The sequence below is a fragment of the Orcinus orca genome, chromosome 18 (genome assembly GCF_937001465.1).
Source record: "Orcinus orca chromosome 18, mOrcOrc1.1, whole genome shotgun sequence".
NCBI lineage: Eukaryota > Metazoa > Chordata > Mammalia > Artiodactyla > Delphinidae > Orcinus > Orcinus orca.
Window position 1 is genome coordinate 60,416,010 of NC_064576.1, and position 15,802 is coordinate 60,431,811.

A 15,802-nucleotide genomic window follows, 5' to 3' on the forward strand; every position below is an offset into this window, starting at 1 on the left:
ACCAGGGAAGCCCTGTAGAACTGATTTTTAACCTTAGTCTATTCTATCTGATATTAATATTGTTATAGAAGCTTATTTGATTAGTATCTGTGTAAGTTACGACACTTTAGGTTTAAAGTAACCACTCTTCAGAACTCCAGCCAGTGCTCAGCCTCTGGGGCTTAAAGCAAAGTCGGCTCAGTCCCTTACTGTGGGTGGGAAACTGCTGAGATAGCTGCACTTTACTGCTTATGCTTTGAGTTCTGTCTTCCTTTCTAACACCTGAGGGTTATGTCTTCCTTTCTTTTGAGCTTGACTATGCATTTTAAAACATTTTTAAAATTATAAATAATCTATATATTTGTAGGAGGTGGGTCCTACCACATTAGGCTAGACTGCCATAGTCCTAAAGATTGTTAGAGTCAATTTTTAGAAAGAAGTTGAGAATTATCTTTATTTTAGTTAGTATTTAAAATATTTAAAAATTTAGTAGATGTAAGCTATCGTATATAGAATGGATAAACAACAAGGTCCCTGTATAGCACAGAGAACTATATTCAATATCCTATCATAAACCATAATGGAAAAGAATATTTAAAAAAAAATGTATATATATGTATAGCTGAATCACTTTGCTTTACAGCAGTAATTAACACAACATTGTAAATCAACTATACTTCAATAAAAAAAATTTTTTTGAAAAATTAATATGACCTCTGATTTAGTTCTGCCTTTTACCATCTATGGGTCTTTCAGAAAATCATGTAAACTCTGGGCTTCACTTATTCATGTGTAAAATCACAGGGTTTTCCAAGTTTTTCCTTATTATCTAGAAGCTTAATACTAAGTAGTCTTAGACTAGATTAAGAAACAAGTCAAATCGACTTCATTATTGCTCTTTACTAGGTTAAAATGTATTCATTTTTTACTAGGGTAAATTTATGATAATTAAATGCATAATTGTTTGGTTAATAAAGCCTAGATTTAGAAAATTTCTGGTAGAAAGTCAACATTAAACTTTCAGAAAAATTTTTGGACCTAATGAGAAATGTGCTTTTGTTCAAACTGTGTTCAGATGAAGAATTAAACAAAACCTTCATTTTATTAATAAATCAAGTATAATTCATGATACGATCATTAGATATTATAACTAATCACATAAATTATAAAATAAATTATTATTTTGTATCTTAATGTAGGTGAAGAGAACTGGTCTTGTGGTGGTGAAAAACATGAAAATTGTTGGTCTCCACTGTTCAAGTGAAGATTTACATGCTGGGAAAATCGCTCTGATAAAACATGGGTCAAGGTTGAAAAACTGTGATCTTTATTTTTCCAGAAAACCATGTTCTGCTTGTTTGAAAATGATTGTAAATGGTAAGTGCAGATAAGACTTTGTTGGAGATTAATAGCATTTATCTGAGAATAAATCAAGTGGGAACAAATTGCCTAAATACCACAGAGATAATTTAAAAATATAAATATATATCTGAAGACAGTTTGATGTACTGTAAGAAGAAGAGTCGGAAAACATGGATTCTGGTCTCAGCTCTGTCACTAACTAGTTAGATGACCCTCAGTGTATTGGTAGATTTAATACTAGCTGCTATAACAAATAAACATCAACATTTCAGTGGCTTAATACACTAGATACTTACCACCCATGTAATAGTCCAGTGCAAGTGTTGCTGAACAGCAGACAGCTATTCTCCATGTGGTTGATCCGTGGGCCTAGGCATCTTCTGTCTTATTGCTACTGTCATCCTTCTGGCCTCCTGCATCTAGAGACAGAGAGTAGAGAAGGCATACCTGCTTCTTAAAAACCCTGGCCTGGAAGTCACAGACATCATTTCTGTTCACATCCATTGTGGGAACTGTAGTTTCTGGCTGGGCGGCTGCCTCCCAATGACTACTTTACCCTTTGGAAGGAGGAGAACAAAGTATTAACATATAGCTATCTATCTCTGCCACTCTGGGCTACTCACTAATCCTCTTTGTGCTTATGATTCTATTTTGCACCCAGGTAAGTATTCAGACCACTTTCCTATTTAAAAAGTAGTATATCTTTTACATAGGCACTGTGATGATTGTGATTTATAATATGAATTATATACTTAGTCTTCATTCCATTCTGGACACAGAGCAACTAAAATCTTTTGAATTTCCTGAGTGTTAAGAATGAGAAAGGTGTCTTTTGTTATTCATAACAAGTCCCTTTCCACCATTACTGAATTTATGTTAATGAAGTAACTTTTGGGAATCCCCTATGGATGGGGCCTGGTTGCCAGGGGAACCAGCCAGGTGACTAGAGGGTTGGAACTTGCAGCCTCACCCCCACCAGACCTCTGGGGAGGAGAGCTGGGCTATAGTTTGAGTTCAAACACCAATGGCCAGTGATCTAAACAATCATGCCTATGTAATGAAGCTTCCTTAAAACCCAAAAGGACACGGTTCAGAGAGCTTCTGGGGAAAAAAAGGCTAATGTAGTTCCTAATCCTTTCCCTCAAGCTGTTATTTGGGGGCAAAAAGGGGCAAAAACCAATTTAATGTAATACATCATGTAATACCAAATGAGTAATAACAGCTGTAAATGATATATGAGCTCAGAGGAGAGACAAGTGATCCCTGCAGGCTGGCATGTTATAAATAGCTGGGGCTTAAGCTGAACCATCATGGGTCAGATGTAGAGGAGGAGGAACACATTCCTGGTCAGGAGGACAATGCATGCGGGGTCATCAAGTTGTGAGAAGCAGGGTTCTGGGGGTCAGTGTTCGGGGTGGAAAATTATTCTTGAAGAGAATAGTGGCAGAAGGATTATAATGATAGGTTGGGGCCTTAATGGAGAACTTTGAAAAACTGTCTGGCCTTTGGGCTTTATCTTATAGAACAGAGTTGCTAAATTTGCTTTGAGGAAGAGCTGTTTTTGTTTATATCAAAGTCTTAAGAGTAATGATCAGATCGGTGATCAGGGCAGTTCCCTTAAGCTACAAGTGGAAGCACTTCCAGAAGAAATGGTCATGTGGCTAGAGTCTCCTGGCCTGCATCGAGTATTTCAAGCTGGTAAGTAGGTACCTATGATAAGTTATTAGAGAACCTTTGCTGTAGCTTCTGCTACTAGTACATGAAAATACGTTTAAACATTGGTCATCCCCTCTTCTTGAATCAAGATTACTAGAAGCAACCAGAATGCTTAGATGAAAGATTGATCATTACTGCTGGTTAGGAAATGAATTATGAGAACTCCAACAGAGGGAGAAAGAAACAGCCAGAGGAAACATTCTGATAGCTTTGAGGCCTTCAAGATTACTTTACAGCCCAAGGCACACTAAGGGTCAGTAGTAGGAGGGAGTAGATAGAAATGTGTGTTTGTTTAACTCGAATTTTTTAGTTCATCTATATCTTTGAATGAAGAAAACGTGTGGGCCATCTGCCTGTTCACTTCTGGGCACAATTATCAAAAACATAAATGCCTCTCCTAGCAGAAGTTACATGAGACACTAGTAAAATAGTAACTAATTGATAAACATTTATGTGCTTATTAGTTTTGTATAAGGCATCTCATCGTTCATTCTCAAACACAAATTAAAAACTTTTTTTCATATTTGTTACCCAGTTTTGTTTTCTCTTTTGTAAATTGTTCATATATTTTGCCTCTCTTGGAGGCTTTATTCTTGTCAATTCATATGTGCTCTTAGTGGATTAAAATCTCTGTATATCAAAGATTACTAACCTTTTCTCTGTTACATTTATTGAAAAATGTTCCTTCTAGTTTGTTGTTTTGTCTTCAATTTTGTGGACTTAAAAACAATTAATATTGCTTCCTCTCCCCCCGCTTCCCTGCTGCCCTCACATTACAAATTCTTTGTGGACGTTTTGGATAACTGCATATTTTATTATGAGGAAAACTGTAATGTGTTAAACCATTCCTCTATTTTGGCCATTTAGATTTTTTCTATGTTTTTACTGTTTTAAACAATGCTGCACTAAACATATGCATGCATGAATTTTCTTTTGTCTTTATTTCAAATATTTTCTTAGAAGAGCTTCCCAGAGGAAGAGTTTAGAGTACAGGTACATTTTTCATGTGTGGATGAATTGTTTGTTTCAGGTACAAAACTCTAGCCAGTATCAGTTATGTTATGGTATTTCTAAAAGCTGCCATTTGATTACTTGGAGGACTCTGGTATATAGTCCTATCTCTGGGCTTTGGGACCACACTTAGCAGAGGTAGTGATTCCACAGATACCTTCCATGGGTTTTGTTGTCGGCAAACTTTTCCTATAAAGAGCCAGATAGTAAGTATTTTAGGCTTCGCAAGCCGTAGGGTATCCATACAGCCATTCAGCTCTCAACTCAGCTACTCCATTGTAGTACAGAAACAGCCAGAGACAATGTCAAAGATTAGGTTTGTCTGTGTTTCCACAAATCTTTATAGGCACTGAAATTTGGGTTTTATATGATTTTCATGTCACAAAATAGTTTTCTTTTGATTTTCCAACTATTTAAAACTGCGAAATCCATTGTTGACCTGCAAGCTGTATAAAAATAGGCAACAGGACAGATTTGGCCTGTGGCCGTAGTTTGCCAGCACTTGGGCTCTATTATTGGTGACTTGGTAATAGACTTTTATTATATTGGGACCTTTGGACCTACTGCAGTGATATGGTGGATTTATCAAGAAAAGCCTTAATTTCAGCATGCATCTGATAACTACCGTTCATATTTTGTGTTTCAGCTGGAGTTAACCGAATTTCATATTGGCCTGCTGATCCAGAAATAAGCTTGCTTACTGAGGCTTCTAGTTCTGAAGATGCAAAGTTAGATGCCAAAGCAGTGGAAAGATTGAAGTCAAACAGTCGGGCCCATGTGTGTGTCTTACTTCAGCCTTTGGTGTGTTACATGGTGCAGTTTGTAGAGGAGACCTCTTACAAATGTGACTTTATTCAAAAAATTTCAAAAACATTGCCGGACACTACCATTGACTTTTATTCTGAATGTAAACAAGAAAGAATAAAAGAATATGAAATGATATTTTTGGTTTCCGGAGAAGAAATGCATAAGCAAATACTGATGACTATAGGTTTGGAGAACCTGTGTGAAAATCCGTACTTTAGCAATCTAAGACAGAACATGAAAGACCTTATCCTACTTTTGGCCACAGTAGCTTCCAGTGTGCCCAACTTTAAACACTACGGATTTTATTGTAGCAATACCGAACAGATTAATGAAATTCACAATCAGAGTTTGCCGCAAGAAATTGCAAGGCACTGCATGGTTCAGGCAAGGTTATTGGCATATCGAACTGGTGAGTTTATACACTTAGTTCATAAATCGGGGCTGCTTGGGTCGTATTTGTCTCAGAAGTAAAGTATTCATTTCATCTATGGTAGCGTTTATTGACTCTTAGATACTAAGGTTTTGTTGGTCATACAAATAAAGAGAAGTTAGTGAGACCCTTGAGTAGACAACTCTTAGAGTAGTTTTAGGATTTCTTGTGGCCTATATCGGGTGCTACATTTATAAATCAGGATCTGATTAGGCCCTTTCTGCTTCTTGCTTTTATCATTTCACAGTTGAATGAGCCCTCCGCTAGATAGGACAAAAAGAGAGGGGAGAGAGAACCAGAATTACTCTTTTTTTTTTTAACTCTTCAATATTCTGTAGGTATTCAGTATTTAGTAAAAACTTAAAAAATCTTTAGGGCTTCCCTGGTGGCGCAGTGGTTGAGAGTTAGCCCGCCGATGCGGGGGACACGGGTTCGTGCCTCCGTCTGGGAGGATCCCACATGCCTCGGAGCAGCAGGGCCTGTGAGCCATGGCCGCTGAGCCTGCGTGTCCGAAGCCTGTGCTCAGCAACGGGAGAGGCCACAACAGTGAGAGGCCTGCGTACCGCAAAAAAAAAAAAAAAAAAAAAAAAAAAATCTTTAAACTAAAAATATGAATTCAAAATAACAAATAGAATCAAAGTAAAGGAGAATTTTTTCATATTCTTCCAATTTCTGGTATGTCTTCAATCAGCAAGTGGAGAAATCAAACATTTTTACTTTATTATATTAAGTTGTACCTGAGTAAGTATGTGAAAAAGGAAAATATTACTTGGGAATTTTCTCTATCATGATAAAAGGCGGTATCTGTATTTCCAATTATAGAACAGTGTTTTTACATCTCAGCAGACATAACATTTTTCAAAGTAGAATCATGATCACTTTTTTTTTTACATCTTTATTGGAGTATAATTGCTTTACAATGGTGTGTTTCTGCTTTATAACAAAGTGAATCAGTTATACATATACATATGTTCCCGTATCTCTTCCCTCTTGTGTCTCCCTCCTCCCACCCTCCCTATCCCACCCCTCCAGGCGGTCACAAAGCACCAAGCTGATCTCCCTGTGCTATGCGGCTGCTTCCCACTAGCTATCTACCTTACATTTGGTAGTGTATATATGTCCATGCCTCTCTCTCGCTTTGTCACAGCTTACCCTTCCCCCTCCCCACATGATCACTTTTTAAAATGCAACTTTGAAATAAGGAAAAGAAAATGCAGGCAGGAGGAACAGTAGAGTAAGATTTGGTGAGTAGGCTATAGTAGGAATTTTTAAACTTATCCCAAGAAAGAAGGAGAAGAGAGAAAATCTTCAGAAAAAGTCCATACAAATGCCACTCGTCTGCAGTATTGCTCAACAAAGACCACAGGTTGAAGTAATTTCAGTAAAATGGAGGTTTTCAAATGGCAGCATGTTAGAATCACCCTAGAAACTTTTATTAAAAGTAAGAATGCTCAAATTCTAACCCAGACCTACTAAACCTGGTCCCTAAGGGTATGTCCTAGGTCTGTGAATTTTTAACTTTCTGTAAGGGATTCCAACATTCAGAAGGGTTAATAATCACTTGATTCTTATTAAAGAATTTGATTCTACTATAGGCACAAACTACATGATGCCAAACAACTGTATTCTGTAAAGGTCTGACTTAATGTAAGTATCTTGTATCGTGGGCTCTATGTTAGTCTCTGCCAACTCCAGCTTTATAAAGAATTTTTCTCCCAACCATTCTGGAAGGACAGAAACATAAATGGAAACAGCTGTTACAGCTATACTTCACTAATTCTCATTTGCTAATTAGAATTCAGCAGATTCCAGAGTGAGCGTAAGATGGGAGGTGTGAGTCTGTTTTTTTACTTAATCTCAGGAGCTCCTCTCCTAATACCTAACAATACCGTGTATGGCTTCACTATGCAGTAATGTATAGATATAAATTTGCATATATATTCTTTATTAGATACTCTACTAGTATAGTTATAGTATTGTAAATTTATCTGCTGTTACTATGCAGAGTTTTGTACTTATGCGCTTGATGGGTGATTTAGGTTTTTCAAGGTTAATTTTTTGTCTATGTATGACTTTCTTGCCTGGAACCCAAATCCTGAATAGAATGAGACTCTTATGTCATGTGCTCCTTTCCACTGTGAGCTCTTCCAGGGGAGAGACCATGTCCTTATCATTGTTTTTTCCTTAGCACAAAAGAAATATTTTTATATACAAAGATAAATGGTCCACAGTCCCCTACCCAAAGCTCTTGAAGCCAGATGAAAAGGAATTCAGAATTTTTCAGATTTTAGAAAAATAATATGTACATGCTATATGTATGTGTGTCAAGCTGTTTTAAAAAAACTTGATATAAGGGATTGCAGATAAGGAATTCTGGACTGATACTCCTCATTGATGATAATAATAATAAATTTATTGAGCACCTACTATGTGTCAGGCACAGAGCTAGGTGACATATATGTACCTCACTTAACATTGAGGACAATCCAGCAAGGTAGATATCCCCTTGACTTAGTGTGTTTCTAATAACTCTAAATTTTATGCTGTTCAGCTCACGTAACTTTATTTCACTCTAATAGGTGAAGAAATCATTCCGTTAAACCATTTCATTTAAAAATATACATATGATTAAAAAGAATGCCAAAACTTCTAACAGAGTTCTGAAACTAATTGAAAGTAGGTAATAATTGATTTTTGAATGATGAGTAAATAGGATCCACAGAGGTGTCATTAAAAATATGTTTCTAAGCTACTTTGAGGGTAGCAAAAAAGTGACAAAATTTGTTTAGACTCTAGGGGAAAAAAACAGAGATAGGAGGGCATCACATCTTACCTACCTGGTTTAAGTGTGAGTTTTGATTTCTTTTTATGTCCTGTTTCCCATTAGACTAGGCGTTTTCCAAAGCTGACGATTATGCCTTCCTTCTGAACCACAACGCTAATGATGAAAGTAGGTTGGAGTAGCCAAGAAAGTTAACTGTTTCAAATCATAACTCAGCGGTTCTCAACTTTTAGTTGCCTACGAATCAGAGGTGATGCTCATGAGAAGTACAGATTCCTGAGTCTGCCGCCTCCCTTGGAGAGGTTGATTCATGGAATTTCCATGGGAGCCAGGAGTCTGCCTTTGTAACAAGCGTCCAGTCATTCGGATGCAGTTGGTTTGTGAACCACACTTGGACAAACCCTGACATGACCACAGTACTGGGAGCTAAAATAACCATGCCTGTGTTCCAGAACCATAGGATAAAGAGTCCTCTGACTTTCAGTGACCGAAGAGTCTCAGGAATTTGGCTCAGTGATTTTAAGTTGACCTTTCCTTCAAGGGTATACAGAGAAAATCCTGTGAATGACCAGATCCTGGGGAGCAATTTACAGACATGAAAGCTTTTTGAGAAACTTTACATAAAAATTACTGATGTGAAAAGATTTTTGAGAAATTACCTCATCTGTCATCCAACCTTGGGGGCTGGGTGAAATCTACTCATCGTATATGGATGAAATTTTATTCTGATTTCAAAAGACATGTAGTAAAGAATATTTTCTTGGTGAAACTAGCCTTAGCTAAGCAGTAGAGCTTTATTTTTGGCTGCGTTGGGTCTTTGTTGCTGCGCGCAGGCTTTCTCTAGTTGAGGTGAGTGGGGTTACTCTTCGTTGCGGTGCGCGGGCTTCTCATGGCGCTGGCTTCTCTTGTTGCGGAGCATGGGCTCTAGGTGCGTGGGCTTCAGTAGTTGTGGCATGAGGGCTCAGTAGTTGTGGCGCACGGGTTTAGTTGCTCTGCGCCATGTGGGATCTTCCCAGACCAGGGCTCGAACCCCTATCCCCTGCATTGGTAGGTAGATTCTTAACCACTGTGCCACCAAGGAAGTCCCTGAGCTTAGTTTAAAAAATCACATTTTTTTTCCTCCTGACAAGATTTAGGCTGTCCCTAGACTGAAACAGAAAAAGTGGCTCCTGGACTAAAAAATAATAATATGAAAAATACTTAGTATCAATGGTAGGAAAAGTAGACTTTTGATATGAAGAGTTTCTATTTGAGTTTTTCATATTCTGTTTCAGATTTATACATGTATTAAGTACAATTTTACTTAAAGGTTTTCATTTATAATATAAATGAAATATAATCTTAGGTTTTTAACTTCTATACTGCTTACCTTAGAAAGGAGCATAAAGCCATAATTATATTCTTTTCCCTTCATGTTGTATTCTGACAATCTTGGAAGGAACAAAACTTTTACCCCCAAATTCCTTTCCTGACAGTCTCCACTCTGTAAAGTATGTTTCTCCCATACACTGTTCCTCAGTATCCTGCTCCTTTCCTTCATAGCCCAGCACAGCACCTAGGTTCTTAGATGTTTCCTTGTTACCATCTTCTTTCTCCATTGGACCATAAGCTTCATGAGTATAGGCACTCAGGTATTCAGTAAAGGGGAACCTTTGTTACAAAATTCTTCACATCGGAGGGAGGCAAGCCGGTTGGGTGTGGAGGGCTAAATTTTAGTCAATTTCTTTGCCTGTTTTCTCATCTAGAAAAGGAAATTTTGTCTGCTTTACCTTTAGGATAAAAATGAGATAATGGATAACAAGTGCTTAAAATAAATTATAAAAATGCTTTGTGGTATAATTTTGAAAACCCAAGCTTGCTTGACCTGAAGATGGGGAATTTCATTATAGTATCATAACTTTCTTTAAAAATTAACTTTATCAGGCATCCTAGTTTTTCATGCATAGGTAGAATAATGTTTCTTTGTACTTTTACTAGAAAAGTATTTAAATATGTTATTATTGGAAGGATTATCTTTTAGGAAATTGTGGGGTGAAGCCACAGTTTCGTTTAATCCTCAGCAATATGAAAATGCCTCAGGGCAAGTTCACAGATAATTTTCACTTTCTCTGTGTAAATGTACCTAATTAACTATATTGGTCTCTTATTAAGATTTTGACAAATACTATGGTTTTTATAATTTGTGTACAATTGTCCTAGAAATTTTTAACTCACCCTTAGTAGTAGTAGAAAGAAAAAGTCAGTTCTTAATATTTAGAATTTCTATTTTGGTTTTGTATTTTCTGTTGAAGGTTAATAGTTTGAAGAAATACAGCCTTTCTTGTTGCAAAGTAAATAGGTTGGTTCTGCAGGGAAATTATAATGTTATATTTGTGACTTCTGCCAGTTGATTTAGAAATGGGCATCATGTCACTAACTTGGCATTCTTTTCCCCTCAAGGTAAACTGTGAAGGTCAGGGAAAGGACATCATTTTATTTAAATCAAAATTCCTTTCATGTACCTTCCAGCAAAAAAAAAAATGTGTGTGTGTGTGTATATATGTGTATATATATATATATATGAAAGCCCATAAAGATTTGTTTATGTTTGTATTATGAGTTTGAACATTTTTCATAGCAAGAACACTTTCATGAAATGTATTTTCCATGATTAGAGTGCAAAAAATGCTAGGAGAGGACAGATTTGATTGTTGTGAATGGTTATTACACTAAATCCATTAGTTCAGAAACTTCTTTCTTAATTGATTTCATCGTCTATTAGAAATAGTCATTTAAAAACTGACTTGTTGGTGGAAATTCAATAAAGTTACCCTCAGTTCTGGTTACAGCTTTGAAGTCACCTGAGTGCGGGCACTGCCACTGTGTTATCTCTGCACATAGATCATGTGAGATTGGGTTGGTAGTGATACTGTCTATAGTTAGTTCGTACCTAGCTCCCATATAGTCTATGCTTGACAATATTTATTTTCATACTTTTTCCGTAATTAGTGAGGTTGTCAAGGATTGCTGCTACATTTATGAAGTATATTTCAATAAATGCATGTTTATTATTTTTGGAAAAAATGTATTTCTGAAACTAACAAATCATTGATTTTTACTGAGTTACACGCCATGTATCTTTCAGAGGATCATAAAACAGGAGTTGGAGCAGTCATCTGGGCAGAAGGAAAATCTGTGAGTATGAAAATAATTCTTTATAAACATTTAAACTTGACTTTGTTTAAACATATTTCGATGTTAAGTACATGACATTTTGTTGACCCCTGGGGATTAATATTTCTTATTGGTGTATTTATTAAGTTTTATAAACATTTGCATATTCTCTCAACAGTTTTTTTATATAGATTTATTCATTTAGTGAACATTTATTAAACACCTGCCACAGGGTTGGCTCTGTGCCGCAGTGAACAATGGGGAGTTAAGGATCACATAGTCCACCCTTCATAGCCTTATATAGTCTAGTGATGGAGACAGAGGTGAAAAAGAGACTGGTATATAACTGTAATTATAACCTGATACCATGAGAGCACAGAGGAGGCACCTTCACTCTGCTTGGAGAAATGAGTAAAATACTATTAGGGGAGGTCAGGTGCTATTAGTCTTGAAGAATGAGTAGGAGTTCATCAGGCAGAGCAAGTTAGTGGGACTAGAAGGGTAACATGCAGAGGTAGGGCGTGAGAGAATGTGGGGAAATGCAAGTAATTTGGCACATTGAAGTCCAGGGTCCTGTGTCTAGCAGAGTAGCAAAAAATTGGGCTGCACCATAAAGAACTCTGTATACCACATAGAGAGTTTAGACTTTATCCATCAGACAGTGGGATACACTAGCACAGTGCTAGCCAACAGAAATAAAAGGCAAGCCACATACGTGATTTAAATTTTTTTAGGAGCCACATTAAAAAAAATAAAAAGAGGGCTTCCCTGGTGGCGCAGTGGTTGAGAGTCCGCCTGCCGATGCAGGGGACACGGGTTCGTGCCCCGGTCCGGGAAGATCCCACATGCCGCGGAGCGGCTGGGCCCGTGAGCCATGGCCACTGAGCCTGCGCGTCCAGAGCCTGTGCTCCGCAGCGGGAGAGGCCACAACAGTGAGAGGCCCACGTACCGCAAATAAATAAATAAATAAATAAATAAAATAAAAAGAAACAGGTGAATTAATTTTAAGAATATATTTTACTTGGGACTTCCCTGGCGGTCCAGTGGTGAAGACACCGCGTTTCCACTGCAGGGGGCACGGGTTCGATCCCTGGTTGGGGAACTAAGGTCCCACGTGTCATGCAGCGTGGCCAAAAAATATATGTATATGTATTTTACTTAATCGTCTGTCCAGAAATATTATCATTTCAACATGTAACCAATATAAAAATATTTGTTAATGTTTTAAATAAAATATTTTGCATTTGGGGGGAGTATTGATTCTTCACAATCCTGTATGTATTTTATACTTATAGCACCTCTCAGTTTGCACTGACCACATGGTGCTATTGGCTACTATACCGGACAGAGCAATCCAAGAATATTTTAAATGGGAAAATGATCTGATTAGATTTGCATGTAAAAAATGAAGTGGGGCTAGACAGGAACTAGGGAGGTTAATAAAAAGAGATGATGAGGACTTGGAATTCTGTGGATGGGTTGGGAGGGCATGGAACCAAGAGATACTTCGTAACTATGAGGATGACTAAAAGATGAGTAGGGGGGCCTAAGTGTCCTTCAACAGACTTTATAGCAAGTAATTTTACTATTTGGCTCGATATGTCATGAGCCCCTCAAGTTCAACCTAGCCAATACATTCAGTATCTTCCCGGCTAACCTATTCCTTCACTAGTGGTCACCATCCCATTCGCCATTCCACTCAAACAATCGATCACCAAATGCTGTGAATTCCACCTTCAGACTATCTCTTGACTCTTATTTCTTCCCAAATTGTTAGCACCTATTAGAATAGGTTCCTCTGCCAGAAACTCCCATAGTATTCTGTACAACTCCGTGGTGACGCTCATCACAGTTAAATTTACATGTCCAGTTTCTTATCATCTCCAGATCAGAAGGTTCATGAGGGCTGGGATTCTCTGTCACATTTACCAATGTATTCCCAGAACCTAGCACAGGGCCTGGCCTATGGTTGGAACTCTCCCTTGGATTCACATAAATGCTCAGCAGCCTTTTGGCTTAACACCTGGTTCTCAACTACTTTTTGGAGAATTTAGGTTTCCAGTTATATTATCTAGAGTGTAGGCAGCATGGTAAAGTGGAAGGACATGGGTTTGGAGTCAAGCAACCCATCCTTGAATTCTGGCTATGTTGCTTACCAGCTTTGTGACTTTGGACAAGTTATTTAATCTCTTTTGGCCTCAGTTTCCTTATCTATACAATGGGAATAGTAATAGTACTACTGTCTAGGATGTTGTGAGGATTAATTAAATGAAGTAACACATATAAAAGTGAGCATGATGTTTAACCTTTAGTGAATGCTCAAGGATAATTTATTATCAATGAGATAATATATTATTTGTAAGCTTCTGTCGGCTCATCATAACAATGATTTTTATCAAGCTGCTATAGTACTGAGTCTGTTGAAACTATCACATGAGTAACTATGTATAATATATTGAAATTTAGTGAGGTTTATGGCATATTCCAAACTATTATAAACAGTTCTGATTTATAAAATATTTTACTTTTATAGTTGATAAAACATTCATATTGACACCTAATATGCCACTGACCAGGAGAAATAAAAAAAACACTTAAAAAAAAAAAACACTTAAGTAGGAAGTTCTATTACATACACACACACACACACACACACACACACACACACACACGTACACGCACATATACACAAAAACACAGTAGAGGCTCAGTAAACATGAAAAGGAAAGTGCATTATTTATTTTCCAACTGTATACACTAGCACATTTTTAGCCCAAAACAGAAATTGTCTGTTCAAAATATTTTTAGGATTTCTGACTTGCTAACCAGTAGCACAGCACAGAGCATATAAGAAATTAACAATAATTTATTGTGTACCTGCTGTGTATGGAACACTGTAATAGGTCTACTTTAAGTGGCAGAAAGGAGGTATAAAACATGGTTTCTGTTCTCTAGGATCTTATAACCTATTCAGGGAGAGGTGTCTGAATCAAGTGAAACAGTTTGTGAATTAAGCTACTATTTAATTAACTGCTAAAACAAAGGACTGCCTTGAGATTATATACTAGAGATGATCAGGCTGCTTGAAATTTAACTTTGACAAGACCACACTGTGGCAGGAAAATCTAATATTGTATTTTTCTGATGGCTCAGTTTATCATGGAAAAGTGAATTCATTATAAGTATGATACTAGGCTTTAAAGATACAATGTAAGATGCCTTTTCAGAATGTTGAAAACAGCTTTGTTGGTTTGCTTACTTTTCATAGAGAAATTGTGATGGAACAGGAGCAATGTACTTCATAGGATGTGGTTATAATGCTTTTCCTGTTGGATCTGAGTATGCTGACTTCCCGCACATGGATGACAAACAGAAAGACAGAGAAATAAGGAAATTCAGATACATTGTACACGCAGAACAGAATGCCTTGACATTTAGGTATGAAATTTGTTCGCATGTATTTTCTATAAAATGTAGCAAGGATTAGTTAAAATTAGTTTTCTTTTAGCTGTAATTTATTGCCTTTTTAAAAAATTCCAAGAAATATTCTTTTCAGAAGTATAACTTTGGTCCTACTTGGTCTTTGCTACCTGACCTGAAGCCATTGTCAGGGATCCTGCAGGCTTTCAAATTTATTGAGCAAGTCTTTTTTCCTTTCTTCCTTCTCTGTCCAGTATAAAACTGCTTGAAGTTTGTCCTTAGGGTCTTGCATATTTCTGCATTATATAATCAGTTTTCTTTTCTAAATGTAGAGCCCATATATTTATATTTATGAATATATAGATTTTATTATGAATCAAATTGCTTTAACATAGTTTTTGTTAGAGATTATAACTGGCATTACCTCCTTCTAATGTTAATTTAGATCATTTCCACAAACATTTCTCAGCATTTACCATTAAGTGGGTGATCTTAGGGGATTTAAATCTGCATACGTCATGGTTTCTGTCCTTGAGGAGCTTATAACACAGTATGGGATATAAGACTGTATTCAACCTAACATGGTCAGTTGTGTGGGAAAGGCCAACACAAAGTGGGTGGAAATTCAAGGGCTGCTACGGATGGAGGGGGAGTGAGAGGGCAAAGCTTTATGGAGAAACTGGCATTTGAGCTGTGCTTTAAAGGTTTGGTAGGATTATGCCATTGGAGATGCTTACTTGAAGGGAAACCATTCTTGCTTCAGGCATAGCAGTGGGCTAGAAGTAGGAAAATGCTTGTGTGTTTAGGAACACAGATGTTTCACTTAGGCTGCACCATGGAGCACATGGGATCGGTTGGGACTGACGAGAGGACTTTGAGTTTAGACTTCATTTGGTAGGTAGTGGAGAAATTGAATGACACTGACAGAGCCACACTAATGATTACTTAGGTTGCAGGCATATTGTTTGAACAGACTAGATGCATACAATTCTGCTGCCCTAGTACAAGGGAACAGAATGAGAATCTGAACTAAGGACATGGGTGCAGAAGGCTGGTGGTGGGGAATGTAAGACTGAGAGCAGTGTAAACCATAGAACCCAGAAGTACAACTCCTGTATCCTCAGGTGAAGCATTCCTTAGTC

At 37.2% G+C, this 15,802-nt stretch overlaps 1 protein-coding gene and 1 long non-coding RNA gene across 4 annotated transcripts in view; one reads left to right on the top strand and one right to left on the bottom strand.

Moving 5' to 3' along the window:
• LOC117203105 (uncharacterized) overlaps positions 1-15,802 on the bottom strand; it is an 81,992-nt gene that overhangs the window by 38,992 nt on the left and 27,198 nt on the right. Inside the window, exon 2 of the long non-coding RNA XR_007473049.1 lies at positions 1,638-1,898. This is a non-coding gene — a long non-coding RNA (uncharacterized LOC117203105). The remainder of the gene's footprint in view (positions 1-1,637; positions 1,899-15,802) is intronic.
• The window catches only part of CDADC1 (cytidine and dCMP deaminase domain containing 1), a 40,494-nt gene that overhangs the window by 10,135 nt on the left and 14,557 nt on the right, over positions 1-15,802 (top strand). For all 3 annotated transcript variants that reach the window (XM_004274604.3, XM_033436843.2, XM_049701065.1), the window contains 4 exons: positions 1,179-1,356; positions 4,715-5,284; positions 11,212-11,261; positions 14,509-14,678. In XM_004274604.3, the coding sequence (XP_004274652.1) occupies positions 1,179-1,356; positions 4,715-5,284; positions 11,212-11,261; positions 14,509-14,678 (968 nt within the window). The remainder of the gene's footprint in view (positions 1-1,178; positions 1,357-4,714; positions 5,285-11,211; positions 11,262-14,508; positions 14,679-15,802) is intronic.